The sequence below is a fragment of the Chaetodon trifascialis genome, chromosome 17, assembly GCF_039877785.1.
Source record: "Chaetodon trifascialis isolate fChaTrf1 chromosome 17, fChaTrf1.hap1, whole genome shotgun sequence".
NCBI lineage: Eukaryota > Metazoa > Chordata > Actinopteri > Chaetodontiformes > Chaetodontidae > Chaetodon > Chaetodon trifascialis.
This window is the reverse complement of record NC_092072.1, coordinates 5,038,152-5,056,519: the sequence shown is the minus strand read 5'-3', so window position 1 is coordinate 5,056,519 and position 18,368 is coordinate 5,038,152. Positions and strand designations below refer to the sequence as shown.

The window sequence follows — 18,368 nt, the reverse complement described above, 5'->3', positions numbered from 1 at the left end:
CAGCAGCAGTCAAACTGTAACCCTGGGAATGTGTGCCATCTTGCATGATAAATATCAGTGATTTGCTCCAGGCTTCAGACTGTTACTCACAGGAAGTCACTGTTTGAGTGGGTTTACACAGATGGAGACCATTCTTAGTCAACATTCACATAAAAATCAGTCTGGGCTCTTCTAGTTTCTCTCTTCTTTTTTTTTTTCTCGTCTGCTTTTCATTGTATGGAGACAGTGGCGGGGCTCTGCTCGTTTACTGGGTGGGAGACAACACCTTTATTTGTTTGCAGGATCTTTGTGAGCTTTAACTTCAGATTTCACAAGGATGTGTAACTTCACACAGACGTGAGTGAGCATGACCTCATCATCCATGTTTTGGGAGTTTCAGAGAGAGTTTGAGGCTGTTGTCATGCAGAAAACTGGTTCCTTTGCTTTTGTGCTCCTGACTCGTATGACGTGGCAGGACAACATTTGGGCTGTGGTTCCCAGCAGTTATTGGCCTTTTGGTCTCAGTTATGAGGGCGCGCTGCGTTTCTCCTGGCGTGCTTCAGGATGAGTTTCCTAATCATTATTCTGTCCTCTGTCTGTCTCCTGCTGAGAGCCTCGCCGGACCAGGAGGCTCAAAAACCTTCACATGTTGCTTCAACGTGTCACAGATGGCTGCAGGACCACCTCCAGTGTGTTTGTGCCAGACGTATTCAGATCATTTACTGTACATGAGGACAAGTAGTACTGCAGTACTCCATCACAAGTTAATGTCATGCATTCACAATTTTACTCAGCAAAGTACTTCAAAAGTTCTAATGGAGGTGGTTTTTATTTTGCATGTTTCTGGGCATTTGAATCGTGTTACAAGTTGCTAATGTAGTTTTATTTAAGGTCTTTATCCACTAAGTAACTCTGACTGTTACATAAGTTACCACTATGTAAAAGTTTTTTCTCAGGATTTTTAAATTTTACTTAATTTAAGAATTTTAAGGGATTTTTTTCAGAAGCTTTAACTCAAATCTTTTGTCTTTACCTTGTTCTCATCTTTTGTTCACAGTGTCGCTTGTTGCTTTTTATCATCAAAGCGACAGAACAATGAGAGAGGTGTCCTTGATATTCTGTACAGTTTACACGTCAGCATTTACACATCAACGGTTTCGCGGTGGCACAACGTTTTACTCCAGTAAAGTGAGTCCAATAAATAAAGCCTCTGAAACGCAGCTCAGTAGAAGAATAAAGTAGACGAAAATGGAAATACTCAAGTTAAATACCTCAGAATTGTACTTACACTTGATAGATTGGTGCTTCGGGGAGACACGCTGAGCTACGAAAACTCAGAAGTTGTTTGTAAGAATCACAGTCTCGTGAGTTTGAATCCTGGATTTCTTGAAACTTCGCTTTAACCCTGAAACATCAAACCCTTCGAAAGGAACCTCTGAATGCTTCTCAGATTAAGACTATTTGTCAGAGTTAATATGAAGTGCTGTTTCTGTTAAAGCCAGAAATGAAACAAAGGGCTCCCTGCGGATCGTCTGCTTTGTTAGTCAGCTTCTTACTTTCACTTTGATCTGGAACGGTCCATTCTCATTCGAAACAATTGTGATGTCTAATTGTTTCTGGGGTAAGAAAGAGGCATCCTGCTGGTGCATTCAAGACCATCTCCTTTTTGTTTTGCCTGAAAAGTCTTTATTTAAGTAGAAATTTGACACTTTCGGCTAAAATGCTGCTGCTGAAAGCACAATTTTCCAGCTCAACGGGGTCTGGTGTATTTCATGGAAAGGAGGCGACTACATTCTGAGTTTTCCTCCACAGCCTCAGATGGTACTCAGAGGTCGTAATTAACTACTGTTTTATTGCATCCATTGTTGTAATTGGCAAGTTTGTGAGACGGAATAATTTCCTTTTTTTCCAGAAATTTGCAGCTTTTTTTGCCGTTAGCTTGTTGTTATGCAAGCTTGCGCGTCAACAAAGTCCCAAACACATCATTATGAAGCTTTTATGTGTAGCTGAGGAGGTGTTTTCATCTGCGCTCCTGTTTCTCTCATGCTGCTCTAAAGGGAGAGATTATCTCAACACCTTCCGGAGTTTTTCAAACCAAACTTCAGTTCCCCGAAGGAAATATCCTCTTTTCTCACCTGTGCTACAACAAATATTTACACCGATTTCATGTTATCACACACTTTTAGAAATGTATTTAATTTTTTGTCTGTGTCTGTCTACCTTTGCCAGCGTCCTCCCTTTTGATCCCAGTCCACTTGTATCATCAGCTTCCTCATTTACAGCTCGAAGGCGATCCTGACACCCGGGACGTCATGTGAAACCATGAAGGACAGGAGGCAATAAGCCGGAGAATAGCAGCAATCTTCAGGAAAGTTCTTCATTCACTCTCACTCCCGTAGTTCTCTGTCCTCTTATCCAGCCTTGAAGATAAAGAAAAAAAAATCAATACAGAAACACAGTGTTAGATAAAAGCAGAGAGGGGCAGAGAGCTGAGCCAGGTTGGGTGTAGTGAATTAAAGCGATCAGAAATTTCCCAGCCACTCAGCCCTCGGTCTACATAACCTAACAGCCCTGTCTTGGTGCTGTCTATCACTCCCCGCTCTCTGTTCAATCCCTCTTTGTTCACTTTTGATTTCTTTTTGGTCTATTCCCCGTTTGCTTTGTGTTTTGGGATGAAGGACCTGCTCCCATTCAGCTGCAATAACTGCTGAGTGAAGGTTTTGGATATTGCAAGGGAGCCTGTCTGAGCTTCCATATCAGCTTTGACAATTGCTGGTCCCTCTGGAGGGACGTGAGGATGGGCTGGACGGATCAGGCTCTTGTTTTTAGTCGTGCTGGCGGTTTGACTCTGTGGATGTCTTGTTTGGTTCAGAATGAAATATTTCAACATCTGTTTAATGGATGGGCAAGAAAGTTTGTGCAGACATTCACGGTCTCCAGAGGATGAATCCGAGTGACTCTGGTGATCTAACATAATGCAAGAGATTGTATCAGGGTGGCTGTGACTCCACCCATTGCATATAGCGCCACCATGAGGATGTGATTTTCAGTGAATGTCTTGAGAACTTGCCATGAAATTTGCGCCACCAGTCATGTTTCCCTCTGGATGCACTCTGACCCCTTAACTTTCCCTTAAGCGCCACCATCCAGTCACAGTTTTAAGTTGTCCATTGCTTTGGTTTATGATCAAATACCTGAAAAGCAAATGACACTCCCATCAGGCTCAGCGCAACTTCTTGATTAGTGCTAATTAGCAAATGCTAGCCTGCTAACATGCTAAAAAGTTCTCAACAAATGTTCTCAACATACTCACTGAATTTAACAACAAACTTATCCTAAAGAATCATAAATACTGATGCAAAACTATAAAAGAAGACATGAATTATTGAAATATTCAAACCTTGTTGTTGTTACCATTGTTAGCATGTTTTCATGCTAATGTTAGCATTTAGCTCAAAGCACTGCTGTGCCTAAGTAGAGCCTCACAGAGCTGCTAGCTTTGCCCGTAGAGTCTTGTTTTACCTTCTCCTTGTGCAAATATATGTCCCCTGTCTCCTTCCCTTTCATCCCGTCTGTCTCACGGCTCCGGGTAGCAGATCACATCGACGTCTGATGAGTTGCAGCATGTGATGTTCTGCAGGACGTATTTCAAAAGGGGTTGAGGTCATATTTCACCGTTTCAGAGCAGAGGCGCCGTCATGTATTAATTAAAATCCAAATACCCTCTATTGATTGTGTTATCAGGCTGCTGCAGCCAGGGCCCAGCGTATTGATCCGGCCTGTGATTTATGATCATTTTCAAGAAAAATCCTTTTGTGTGATTATATGAGGAAACAGCCTGAGTGAGTGTAATTCTTTTAGATCTATTCTGCAGCACGGTGGAGGTGGTGGGGGGCTGAGCAGACTGCCACCCTGAAGCCCCCCAGAGAAGAGATATTTTCAGCTAAAAGACTGTTATGATCCAGTTGGTTTCATTGAAAAGTAAATCAAATGAAGCAGCAGACTCATATGAAGCTGCAGCCTGTGGCTTTCAACCTTTCACCTCTGACTGCTGGATGCTTTTCGTCTCTGTCAATTCTGGGATTTGACTCAACTTCCAAAATTATACTTTAGAGTCTCAGCTCGCACAAAATTTCAAAACTAAAAACATGTTTTCTCAACATTGGTGGTACCAACCCATTCATTTACTTTTGAGTTTATGTACCAACATTTTGAGATATTCCCTCATAAAATTGAGCCGCCGCCTCAGAACAATGGAGCTGAATGGATTTTTTTTTTTTTTTAAACATTTATTTAAAGACCAATGCCAAAATTTTTAAACGTGTTCTCTCTACAGTACCTGCAAATCACACCTATGCTATTGTTGAAGCGAGGGAATGACTGTGGTTATGTTTCTAAAGAGCCAACATTAGCTGTTAGATTGATGGGATGTAAAGTCTCCCTCATGAAGGTCAGATACGCCACATGCCCACCCTCCACTCTGACAACCACACCCACACATCCTGCCTCGTTACATAAAGCCTGCACCGCCTCCTACGCTGGCAGTGGATGCAAACTGTGTGGTGGATGTCAATATAATTTTTAGGGATACTGGGTTGGCTCAAAGCATTAAAAAAATGACGTCTGAAAAGGTCAACGCTAAGGTGTCTGCCCAGAACAACAAAAAAAGAGGCTGCTTGAAAAAAGAGAACTGACAGCATGAGTAAAACAACATGTTCTCCTGACAAATAACACGACTGTGGTCGTGCGAATAATGGCTTTTTTCCGACAACCCCCATTCCAAAAGTTGGGACGCTGTGTAAAACTTAAATAAAAACAGAACGCAGTCATTTGCAGACAAACTGTGTTTACTGGCAACAGTTAAACAAAGTGTTCCTGAGCCCGTGTATTAATCTTCTTCATCCAATCATGTGCTCACAAAGTGGTGAAACTCGCTCCATCCTCGCTCGTGAGCGACTGAGTCTTTCCAGGATGCCCCTTTCATACCCAATCATGATACTATCACCTGTTACCAATGAACCTGTCTACCTGTGGAATGATCCAAACAGGTGTTTTTGGAGCGTTCCACATCTTTCCCAGTCTTTAGTTGCTCCCATCCCAACGTGTTTGAAACATGTTGCTGCATCAGATTCAGAAAAAGCAGATATTTACAAAAATCAACGAAGCTGCTGAGCTCAAACATTAAATATATTGTCTTTGGACTGTTTTCCATTGAGCACATGTCAAAAAGGATTAGCAAGTTGTCACATCTTGTTTTATTTATGCTTCACACGGCGTCCCGACGTCTTTGGAATCAGGGTTGTTTGAAGCAGCCTCGTGTCGTTTTGGAAGCCGCTTGCAGACACAGTCATCCTGTAAGAAGCCAGTGGAAAAAAACAGTTATTTTTAGGTCTCAAGACTCGTTGTTTGTTGGTTAGTTGTGATAAGTCACCTCACTGTGGACGCTGTTCATTGCAGCTGTCCCCGTTTATTTCCCCTTCAGTCTCTTCAGCAGCTGAAAAATCATTTTATTCCACATCGCCTGACAAAGTCATGTATATTCTGTTTCTGTAAGAGACATTCGGGAAATACTCGAGATGTATTATGTAACATTTTTACACACATTTCCCCTCAATTTAACCTGACGTATTTGTTGTCTCTGGAAACTCTGGGATGTCCACTCGAATTTAAAATAAGGTTCTTGGTGTTTGAACATTGTTTGGCTGCACAGCATGAGTTTGTACTGGCTGATCCGCTGGCAGGTCAGCGAGGTTTAAGAGCATCAGATTTACTCTTTAAATGCAAAATCTTGGCCAAGCTTCCCTCACATACCCTTACATGCAGATGTTGACTAAACAGACTCCGATGGAATTTTTTCCTCTTACTCAGTGAATACCTCAGTTGAAGGCGTACGAGTCTCAGAGTCTTCTTGTCTTGTCTTTATGCTGACATATCTCTGCACAGCTTTGCATTTTTCTCCGAGCTGATTGCTGTCGGTCTCGGCGGCGGGTCAGGGCCTATTAGCTTGTCATATCTCCATCTGAGGCCTCACGCTCCGTAAAGCAGCTCTCACATTCCTCAGCTGGCACCGGCTGACAGGACGCTGCCGTACCTGCTCGTGCACTCAGCTGCTGTAAATCACAGGCGATACTGTAATCTTCACATGGTCGGAAACTGGCGCTCCTGATTCTGCAGACTCAATTTTCAGCTTAATATGGGCAGCATACTTCATTCTTGGTGACAATCGCTTGCTCAGAAGGTGACTCACACACAAGCCTGTGCTCACAGACAGGAAGTAAGAAAGTAAACTGTTTAAGTGCAGCAATGTTTGCAAACTGATTGTTAAAATGTGTTTTTTTTTTCATTAATTATTATGATCTGGTGAAGTGGACAAAATACCATGAACGCCTGTATGATGTAATAACTACTGTAATTTTGTGTGAATTCAATTTGTCATTTTTCTTTCAGAGACGTTGACTGATGAGCAGAGGGTGGTCAAAATAACAAAAACACCTGGACATTCAATGCACTATAACGATGTATGCATTTACCTTATATTCAGGCCTGTAGCTTCCACTGAGGTCATGTTGGTCTGTTTTTGGGAGATGTGGGGGGGTTTAAAAACCCATTAGGTGTGCATTTTTTTATGTGTGTGAAAATCAGGTGTAGAAATAATTTGAAATCATCACATCAACTACTACATCAACTATATTTTGAAATGAAGGCCTCCTGCTCCATTATATCATTATATCCTGTTGTATATGTAATTTTGGGTGGATATTAATTTGTACAATAAAACTAACACTACACAATATATACTTCTGTATATCAGCCTATATGCCTGCCTTTGTTACATCTATGCTTGCATTTCTGCAATATTTACATGAAAGTACGGCATTCAGTCGCTTCTTCAGACTCTGGAGACGATTAGTTGTGTAACTGGAAGGCAACTTAGTCATTTTTCCAACCAAACCAGGAAAAACAAAAAAAACAAAGAAAGAAAGAAAAATGTTTCTGCCACACTGCTGACAAAAGCTAAACAGTTTAAACTTCGCAGTGCTAGTATTTGTTGCATGTTATTGTGTATATCTCCTGTACTTTATTTCTTTTTTCCAGCATGACTATTTATCTTGTCTGTATTTGGCATCATTTCATCCGATCATTCACCTCCTGCAGCAGTGACAGACTTAAAAGTTCTACATAGAGTCATTTATTATTGAGCATGATTTATTTAACCTGAATTGGCCTCATACTAAACAAACTGACACGTTTGTTCCTCCGTCCACAATAATTGCTGCGGTGCTTCAGGGTGTGAGTGCGCTGGTGGAGGCCAAGTTAGAATCTGGAAGACATCATGGTCAAGTAGTCGGTAGCTTGATTTTGTGTGCCGACGCTGGTTACAAAGAATCAATATCGAATCAAGTAGGGTTGAATTTCCAGATAAGCGCTCTCGGCCACTCTGGCTATTCATCATAAGTCTGTAGAAACCTGATAGGTCAGAAGAAATTATATTCCGGCAGGAGTGGGGCCTCCTTATCTCTCCATAGCAGGGGAATAGGAGACATGCCGATCAATACCAGGCTGTTGTGTAGTACTTGCAATTATCAACAGCTGATTCTGTCCTCCCCCAGCTGCATCTTTTAAAACCACATAATTACAAGTTTTGGGACAATGCTTGGTGAAAAGGGATTACAGCCTCAATTCGGTGTGCTTCATTCGTCTCCCGGCTTAGAGTCTGTAGAAGGGAAGGATCAAACTATAACATCAAAACAGATTTTATTATGCACTCCATCTCCGATATTTGGCTTCATTTACCATTTTTATCTATTAGTGACAGCTGTACTGACAAATAAAGAGTTTTTATTGAAGGTTGTGACCTGTGGTTGGTGATTCTTTGTCAGCCAACCACCAAAACCTAAATAAAAACTAAAAAAAATTAAAGTCCAGTCAGCCTGTTTTATTTTTCTTTCAACGCCCATGAGTTCAGGTGGGTTCACCCTCCACACATCCCTGATCATCACTCAAAGGGAGATTTCTTTTCCAGCATAGAGACATTTTCAGTTTATAATGGCGCCAAATTGTGGGAGGTCGTAACAAATGAAGCAAGGGCTCCAACACCTCCTGTGGTATCCTGGCAGTAGCCTATCGCAGCCGGCTGAGGGGCATTATGATGGGCCGGAGGCGGAGGCAACAAGGAGAGCGCCGGTGCCTCGGACAAACCAGGGAGTCTCACTTCCGACAGCCACCAGCTTGAGATCGGACCTACCTGCGACCTGAGCGTGATTTTTACGCACAAAGTTTAACTTTACGCACGTATTTAACCCGCCGATATCTCGTTTTCACCTTTTACGCAAGAATTACGCTTTCTAACCCGTTGATTGTGGACTTTACGCAGTTTTAGGAGACTCCTATCTTCTCGTGGAGGGATAACTGCTCTTGCTAGTGTTGCTCCGTTTTCTTAAGTGTGCGTGAGGCGAAAGACTCAGTCGGGACATCCATCCATCCATCCACAGCCTGAGAAGTCAGCGCAAACCGGAGCTTCTGACACAAACTCATCCAGGAGCTCAAAAAGGAAACAAGTCACTCCTAAATCTACACGGATGATACCGATGAGCAGCATTTGGCCACAAAGTTAAACCCGAGATGTCTCCAAAACGCATGAGACGCTCACAGCAGCTGAGGTCGGACTAAACCATGTTGGAGCCGCTCGGAGTTGTGCGTAAAAGCAGCCGCACACGGGACAGGAAGTGAACTAATTATTATTAAACCCCATCCCTCATTTCCATATCTAGCGTGAGTTGACTGGACCGCAGCCAATCACCCACTGAAGGGCAGCAAGAGTCGTAAAAGCGTTATCCTTCCTCCATCACAATCACACTGACATGCGCAATCTGCACACGGGCATCAACACCAGCCACCGTTCGCTTATTTCACCGACCCCGCTCCCTCTGAAGGGTCCCATTCGCTGCTTGTAGATGAGTCGGCGAAAGGCAGCAGCGAGTCGCAGTGAAAGATCAACATGTCCCGCCGCAAACAAGCCAAACCGCAGCACCTCAGGTCCGACGAAAAGGCGACGCAGACCGGACTCCTCTGCAACAATGGTAGGTTTCCGGGAACCTTTAAACCACTTTTACTGGGTTTCCTTCAGCAGCTGTTAATGGACCACCCGGCAGAAACAGGGACAAGTATCGTTAAAGAACAGCTGCGTTTAAGCGGCTTCATGTCCAGGAGTGTGACAAAACTGACAGTGATGGTGGCTTTATGTCAGAAAATATTTTAAAAAGGTGGACAAGCTGTTCGCAAATTCCTGCCTCTGTCTGACTCTTAAGTACTTATATTTAACAGTATTTAGTATTTGGTTTTTGATGTCTGCCAATTAAAAAACCTTGTTATTCTAAACAAGTTCAAAAAAGTTCATAACCTGGTCGCGAGAAGGAAATTTAATGGTGCATATTTGAATTGTTTTTTAATGTTTTAACAAAGATCACATCCATGTTGACACAGTGCGGAACATACTGTAAACAGCAGGCTGGAAACGATGGAAGATGTCATGAATGAAACCAAATCAAAGCTATTTTCACGTTTTATTTCATTTATGTTTTAACAGTTTAGCAGAAACAGGGCCTGATGTGAGCTGCAGTACAGAATAAGATGATATATTTTATTTTATTGGATTATTTCTGCAGATTACGTTTGACTTTTTCTCTGTTTTTGCCTCGAGGCCTTCCTGTCAACGACTAAAACTTGCACATTTCAACAAGAAACATTTACGCCATGAAGTAGGAGAAAATAATCTGAAATGTGGCCTTGACCAAATGACTTCACGAGCACGTTTTCACATGTATGGGAATTTCTATATTTTAGTGTTTTTTATTGCTTAATTCACATGTCCGATATTTTCTGTACAAGTTATTTAATAAAGAATATAGAAAACAAAATAGGTTAAACGGATCTCGACATCAAGTATTTCTTAATCTTTACGTTTTGCCAGGAGAGTATTAAATTATAGTTAAAAATAATCAGCCTGCTACATATTATTTGTGACGAGATCTCACTTCATTTGTGTGACGACACACCAGAAGCCTTAAGTCATTTCTAACTATTTCAACATTTCATTAAACAATTTAACTTTCCCTTCTGTACTTGAAGGAAAGCCTGGATGTTATGTGAACCTTTTAGCCAACACTAACAGCTGAGCACTAACACATATCAGCACCACTATTTTAACCACGAATTTACCTTTTAAACTGTTGGATGTGTGTTCATCCAAAAATGAATTTTGAATTGAATTTTGGATACGGTCTCTTAATCTGACCTTGGCTTCACATTCTGCCGTTAATCTAAATTTATCAAATGTAATATGACTTATTTCCCATGCGTGTATTTATTTTTCTCAGTGTCAACTTTGTTTGTTGGAGGAGCCTCAAAATCAGAAGGCCTGCAAGAGACCGAGCCAGTTTCACGCCTTGATTCAAAACGTCCTCGTCACAGCTTTTGTTCCACGTTTCTCAGTAAAATTTTGTGTCACTTTTTTATTATTTGTGGCTGTGAAAAGGTGTCGAGCATGGAGGAGGCCCTCCCACAGCCCTGCAGCCAGGCGGGGGGGCTCTGCCACTCTGAGATGGGCTTTGATTGAGCCTGCTGACTTAACCTTTGTCAGCCTCACCCTGCGAGGGCCAAGTGCTGCATGTCTGGATCATAATACAATTAGTACATGTGAACCGTTGACCTCTGCAGCCCAGAGGTCACACAGAGAGGCAAAGAGGCATTAACGCTGAGCTGAGAGTCTGTTTGCTTTTCAGCTGCAGCTTCATGATTTTTCTCCCCCCCCCCAAGAAACAGACATAAATCTGTTTTCTGCTCCTAACGAAACAGATTGAGTGAGAGCGGCTTTTTAAAATACATTTCTCCGAGTGTTATTATATCTGGAAATATATTCCGAGCTTTAACTCCAAACTGATCTCTTCTTTGTTTTTTCTGGAAGTAAATCTTGCAAAAAAAAAGTGCAGAGAAAACCCTGAGCTGAAACAGTGAAAGTGTTTTCGCGCCTGTGTTTGCTGAATCGCCTTGGTGATCTTCAGACCACCCACCTGGTGAGCCAGCGACTCTGATTATTTACTGACGAGCTTGACTTTTAAATAGGTTTTACTCACTCAACTGTGGTTGCACGCGTCTTGTCTAAACTGAAAAAAACTTAAAATCAGTTTTTATTATCTCAGATGTGAGACAATTGGAAGCTAAAGCCTGTAATGCATTAACAAACGTAGCGCTCATTAATACAGAGATAGCACCGTGTGTTTGCAGGAGGATTTGTTGAGTGTGCTGGTATAATTGTAAATACACCAGACGTCTCAGTCTGTGTTTAGCTTGAGCACGCTGGGACTCATTCTTTCAGGTGGTGAAACATAGTGATAATTGGAGTGTATTGACTGCACTTGGAAATAGACACACACACACGCAAACTACGTGCACATACACACACACACACACACACACACGCACACACACACTCCCGTGTTTAAATTGTTTTATGTCCACGTTTGTTGTGTTAAAGAACAAAGGTGCTGCACATATGTCGGCCACACACACTCAGACATGCGCACACACTCGTGATTTATCATTATGTGGCAGAAAGAAAATTATTTTGCATCAAATCAGTAAATTACTGAAAAAAAAATGTTATAAAAATCTTAAACCCAAACCTTATAATATCCATCTTTCTGCTTTTGGTGCTTTTTAGATTCTTATTTCTAAATCGGTGTAGGGAAGCCCGAGTGTATGTAACAATAATTTACTATTGATTTCTCCAGATCTTTCCATCTGCTATCACTGTCTGTTTCCTAATGGGCCAAAGCCTGAACAGATGCAACAGTGATTCTAAAGAGTAAAATCTTTTCTCAAAAGGACGTCACATTGCAGCTACTGAAAGAGGACAAAAAGGAGGAAATGATGTCAAAATCACTGTCAGACAGAAGGAAAAGAGACGTTTAGTGTCAGCTGTGTGTTACGTGTTGTATAGAGAATTTTTTTTACAGCTATTAGAAAAGAAACAGTGGATTGACATTAAAGTTCCACACAAGTTAGAAATAAGAACAACGAATCCATATTATTTACCACATCAGGATATTCTGGGTCTTTTATTGGTTGCTTTTATTTTCCTGTAAATTCAGAGCTTGATTACATATAAAAGTGTCAAACTTTGCAAACGTCATTTTAGGTTTTTACGAGTAATAGAAGCAGCATTATGCTTTCTGCTGGAGCTGTGTTGTTATGAAGGTCTATTATTAAAATTAACACACTATAAATAACCTGCTGTTGTTGCTACAGAGTCACAGTTGTGTTCTTCTGCAATTAGGAAAATACATTGAAGTTTATCAGGTAGTATTAAAGTATTAAATGGCTGCGATTTACTGCATAAAAATACACATCATCGTCAAGAGTTTGCAGTTAAATCAGTTGTCAGCTGACTTCACACAATCTGACTAAACTTCAGGTTTTTGAACAAAATGAGGGAAGTGCAATGTTTTTGTATAAAGTTGAGATACTTTACTGACGTGTACGAATGGCCCCCCAAAAATCAATGTGCTGTATGGAATTTCATTATCTGTCTGAATGCACAATTGAGAGGTCAGAAAACTTCATTGAGCTTTATTGATTTTTCATAAAGATGATTAGCATCTGAAAACAGGAAGTGTGAGTTTCAAACCTGTGAACCGTCGAATTTTAAGATTAAAATCACAAAACAATTATAAAACCGCACTAGTGCCATTAACAGCTGCAAACATTTAAATAGATTACACTTTATCTTTTTTATAATCTCATTTCAGATCTAAATAGAAAAAAATACACGACTTCTTGCAGTTAAAACTCTCGCACTGGGTGAAATATAGAAATCTTTTACATCAGTTGATCTGTTTTCTAGATCGTGTTTTGCGTCGTTTTATGAAAACCTTGTAATTCAGATCGACGTGTGTGTTTCTTTGAGGTCTCCTGTGGAAGTTTAAGTTCAGTGGGTCTGAACAATGCTCGTCCACACAGCGTGAGTTCAGCAAGATGGCCTCACTGCTGTGTGTGTGTGTGTTTTCCTGTGTGTGTGTGTGTGTGTGTGTGTGTGTGTGTGTGTGTGTGTGTGTGTGTGTGTGTGTGTGTGTGTGTGCCTCTGGTGAAATGTCAGGACAATAAATGATCAATCTTTGCGTCCTTAACATCGTCTTTTTTCACACTTTCAGGCCTCGTGGAGGGCATGGACAGAGAGGAGACCAGTGGAGGCAGTGAGGAAACACACATCTGTGACAAATGCTGTGCTGAGTTCTTCACTTGGACTGAACTGAGCGAACATCACAAAGTCTGCACTGAGGATCCCTTGGTGCTGATAGTAAAAGACAATGAGCGGATGCCAGTTCCTGAGGAACCTTCTATCGGACCTTCTCCGGTTCCAAGTGTGGCGTCCTGTGACTCGTCTGCAGCGGAGTCCGCGGATGCTGGCTTTGAGCTGGGGGAGACGCTGGTGAATGACAATGACAGTCTGGATAATTTAGAGGAAGGCACAGAGCGGGAAGAAGCCATGGAGCTTGAGCATCGATCGCAGGACAAATACATCACAACCTCCAGCCCTCAGCCTCCAGATTCAGCTGAGTCCACTTCCCCCCAGATGTCAGCTGCTGGCAGCTACAGCATGCCGAGCACAAACGTGACGTTAGAGATCCTTCACAGCACCAGGGTGGCTGTTGCCCAGTTCTCCCAGGGGATCAACAGCTGCGGTACTGGAGGGAAGGCAGCTTCAGCAGCCATCCCAGTGATCCTGGAGCACCTGCTGGCTCTGCAGCAACAACAGGTCCACCAGCTGCAACTTATCGAGCAGATCTGCAGCCAGGTAGCCATCATGAACAGACAACCAACACAGGCAGCGTTAAACCCGGTGTCCAGATCTCTGTCTCTGGCACCAAACCCATTCCCTTCTCAAGGCATCGTCCCTCCTCCCATCCTGCCGCTGTCAGGAACGATGCCCTCGACCATCAATGGACAGGCTGCTGTTTCTTTGACCTCCGTGCTGGAAAAGTCACAAAGCCCCCCCTCACAAACTGTATGTGGGCAGTCTACCTTTAGAGATGTAGCATGTACCTCAGCCTCCTCAGAAAATTCAATCCGATCTCTGTCCAGCAGCAGCAGCAGCATCTCCACATTACTACCGCCTTACACAGGCTCACACACCAGCAGCATTAGCTGTACTCAGACACTGAGCTCCTCCAGCCCGCTTTCCCTGGGCCACAGTGGCCTCCTCAGCTCATCCTCCAGCCTGCCATTTCTACCTCAGAGCCCCCCCAGCAGCGTCATTTTCCCCAATCCCTTGGCTAGCATTGCCGCCACAGCTAATGCACTTGACCCTCTTGCGGCTCTGATGAAGCACAGGAAAGGGAAACTTCCAAGTGTGTCCTTGTTCGAAACGAAGCCCAGCCCAGAGGAGCCCTTCTTCAAGCATAAATGCAGGTTTTGTGCCAAAGTGTTTGGCAGCGACAGCGCTCTGCAGATCCACCTGCGCTCCCATACAGGAGAGCGGCCCTTCAAATGCAACATCTGCGGCAATCGCTTTTCCACAAAAGGAAACTTAAAGGTGCACTTCCAAAGGCATAAAGAGAAGTATCCTCATGTTCAGATGAACCCCTACCCAGTGCCAGAATATCTAGACAATGTGCCAACAAGTACTGGGATTCCCTATGGAATGTCCATCCCCCCTGAAAAACCGGTCTCCTCATGGCTGGATAGCAAGCCTGTTGTAGCAGCTCTGCCAGCCACTATGGGTCTTCCGCTTTCCTCCACTATTACCAGTATCGGAGGCTCAAATGACCCTGTAAGTGTAACACCATCCGTTAAATCTCCCTACCAGCCAGCTCCTTTTGAATGTGTATCTTTGTCACCTAACCACAGAGGCAGTGAGGCTCATGTCTCTCCTGTTTCAGAGTCCCCACAGTCCAACCGTGAGACGGAAGCATCCAATACACTGAAAACAGAGGGGGTACACCTGCCCCAAAACTGCTCCCTTAGACTGAGAGCCAACACAGTAACAGAGGCAACCAGCAGTGCGTTCCCATCTGTGGCCACCACACCTGAACCCATCACCTCCGCGTCCCCCGTCTCCAACTCTCCACCCCTCTCGCTCAACTCAGACGAAGCTAAATTCCCATGCGGTGGCCTCCTGGACTCTATGCAAGCATCTGAAACCTCAAAGCTCCAGCAGCTGGTGGAGAACATTGACAAAAAGATTACAGACCCCAACCAGTGCGTCCTTTGTCACCGCGTCCTCAGCTGTCAGAGCGCGCTAAAGATGCACTACCGCATTCACACCGGAGAGAGGCCCTTTAAATGTAAAGTGTGCGGCAGGGCTTTCACCACCAAAGGCAACCTGAAGGCTCACATTGGCGTTCACAGAGAAAATCCCCCTGTTCAAGTGCAGCACTCGTGTCCCATTTGCCAGAAGAAGTTCACCAACGCCATTGTCCTCCAGCAGCATATCCGTATGCACATGGTTGGGCAGATTCCAGATTCAACCCTGGTGGACCGGCTGCAGGAGATGGACAACGACGTCTCTGTCAACGAGAGGAACTTTGACAGTCTCAGCAGCAATAGCAATGACCTCATTGATGATATTTCAATGGAGGATGATAACGAGGAAGAGGAAGAGGAGGTAGAAAACATGGAGGAGGGTGTAAATCCATCTAAACCCTTCATCTCTGATTGTAATTCTCCTAAGTCCTTCGCCGTTGTTTCAAGTCTAGCTGCTCTGGAGAACCAAATGAAGATGATTGACTCTACTGTAAACCTAAACCACTCCTCTGCTATAAAATCCCTCACAAACGGTTCTAATGACAACTTTAAATACTCTTTATCAGAGAAAAGGGTGGACGTTTGCAGCGCTAACAGCCCAAATGTGTCGGAATCCTCCTGTTCACCTCGTGTATCAGCGTCTCCTGTTCAGAGCAACTCAGAGGGCATGACGATCAAATCACCTGCACTGAGCAACAACAGGCCAGAATCCCAGGAGCCTTTGGCAGCCTCGGTGAAGAGAGAGCAATCTGAGTCTCCTACCTCTGCATCAGCAGCTGCAGGAATACAGGCCAGCAAGCCATGTGTGAAAGAGGAGGCTCCTTATTGTATGTCATTCCAACTGAGCAGAGAAAGAGGTACGACTACTAAACTTTAATGAGTTGCTCACATATTTTTTTTTATTCTTTTTAAGATGTCTAATCGGTTGATAGTTACATTTTAATGGAGGAAAACTTCACCTCTGCGCTTCCTTTCCCCTGCAGGTCAAAACATTTCCAGCCTGGTTAGCAGCACATCATCAGGCACCATAAAAACTGAGCTGAACGGTCACAGCCAGTCGAACAACCCGTCCGAGGGGCAGCACCCACCATTTAGTGTCCACATCCCTCCCGTTTACGCGTCAGTCGGCAGCCCGGGGATGACCTCCCTGCTCGGCCCAGCTCCCGCTCGCCGAACCCCGAAGCAGCATAACTGCAACGCCTGCGGGAAGAACTTCTCGTCAGCCAGCGCCCTGCAGATCCATGAGCGGACTCACACCGGAGAGAAGCCGTTCGTCTGCTCCATCTGCGGCAGAGCTTTCACCACCAAAGGCAATCTGAAGGTAGACTTTTTCTCCATTGTGATAGCTTTGTTGGTGGCCTTTTGTGAAATATTAGATATTGCCACATGATGATGAGGAAGGACTAACAGGTTCTCTTTCATGAATCTGCTCAGTGTCTTTGGGAAAAATCCAGAGTGAAAAGAGAAAATAAAGCCTGTTTTTAAATTTAAACTGTCATTAAACTTCCTGTTCTGTGTCATTAAACACCGAACATTTCCCTTCAGCTGAAGTGTTGAAATGCACCTTTCAAAATAAAAGTATCAGATTCAACAGGAATTTACAATGCCCTGTTCATAATTTAGTGCCACTTCATGGTGTTTATTTCTAGGCTTTTTCTATGAAAAAACAAAGAAGTCTGAGGGAGACTGTCAAGAGTTTGTTAATTTTTGCATGTCTATAGCATGTCTGCTTTGAATACTTAGTTTTCTAAAAAAAAAAAAAAAAAAAATCACTGTGGCTGCAACTTACAATAATTTTCTTTTAGTTATCAGATTAGTCTGCTGATTACTTTCTCCATTAATCAACTAGTGTAGTCAAAAATGTCAATTACATGATCTTCAAATTGTTTATATTTATTTTTCAGTTTCATGTCACATAAGACAAAGAAAAGCAGGAAATCTTCCCATTTGAGAAGCTGGAACCAGCAAATATTTGGCATTTTTACTTGGAAAAACCATTCAAATGATTAATCGATCATTGATTATTTCTGGCAGTGGACTAATTGACAAATCAACCAATCCTTTCAGCTCTAAATCAGAGAACAGAGCGTAGTTTTATAGGAAGAGTAAAATACCACCTCTTTTAGTGTGAAAGCCTGTTGTTTACTGTGACCATCCATACTTGCAACATGTTTGTATTTTGAAATAAAATCATCCACCAAATCTAATGTCTAATTTGTCATTTTCAGGTTCACATGGGAACTCACATGTGGAACAATGCACCAGCCAGGAGAGGCCGGCGGCTGTCGGTAGAGAACCCCATGGCCCTGCTGAGCGGAGAGGCCGTGAAGTTTGGGGAGATGTTTCAGAAGGACCTGGCAGCTCGAGCGATGAATGTAGACCCTGGATTTTGGAACCGCTACGCGACAGCTATCGCCAACAGCCTGGCCACGAAGAACAATGAGATCTCAGTGATTCAGAACAGAGGCATCTCTCAGCTTCACCCTCTGACTGCAGGCATGGACAGAGTGAGCGCCGCAGGAAGTCCAATAACCAGTCGAACCAAGGCGGGCATGGACCTGGGGAATAATAGGCATTTCTCTATGCTGATTGATGACAGCAAAGAAATTGGAATCAATTGAAAAAAGCTGAATGGTGACTTGATACTTATGCAATCTATTATGGACGGTAAAATATTTGTAAAACACCTTGTTTGTTCTTATGTATTATATATAGACTTAGAAAGAACTTTTTATCAATTGACAGAGAATAGTAGGTTATTCACATTTTCCTATTTTACTTTTCAGTCATTTGTGAATGTTTTTTTCTTTTCTATACATTAAATAAGTTGTTTAACTTGTACCTGAAAATCCCTGCGGTGCTGAGAAGTACGTTTGCTCTGAAGAAGGGAACATATGTTCAGATCAATAATGCAAAGAGTCTGTTATCTCCTCCGGACAGCTGCCCAGTGCTGATAGCTGGTGCAAAGCACAAAACATGCTCATGAATACCCACAATTACCAGTTGCAATGAGCTATTGTCGATGTTATGGTAAGAAACTGTCATTCTTAAGCAGCGGTTGGACTGAATAAAAACTAGAACAATCTGTA

At 43.0% G+C, this 18,368-nt stretch overlaps 1 protein-coding gene across 1 annotated transcript; it reads left to right on the top strand.

Moving 5' to 3' along the window:
• Nucleotides 1-8,181: 8,181 nt before the first annotated feature.
• sall3b (spalt-like transcription factor 3b) lies at nt 8,182-18,368 on the top strand. Its single transcript, XM_070985339.1, has 4 exons — nt 8,182-9,059; nt 13,188-16,136; nt 16,263-16,600; nt 17,508-18,368. The coding sequence occupies exons 1-4, from the start codon at nt 8,978-8,980 to the stop codon at nt 17,898-17,900; spliced, it is 3,762 nt and encodes a 1,253-aa protein (XP_070841440.1). The 5' UTR covers nt 8,182-8,977; the 3' UTR covers nt 17,901-18,368.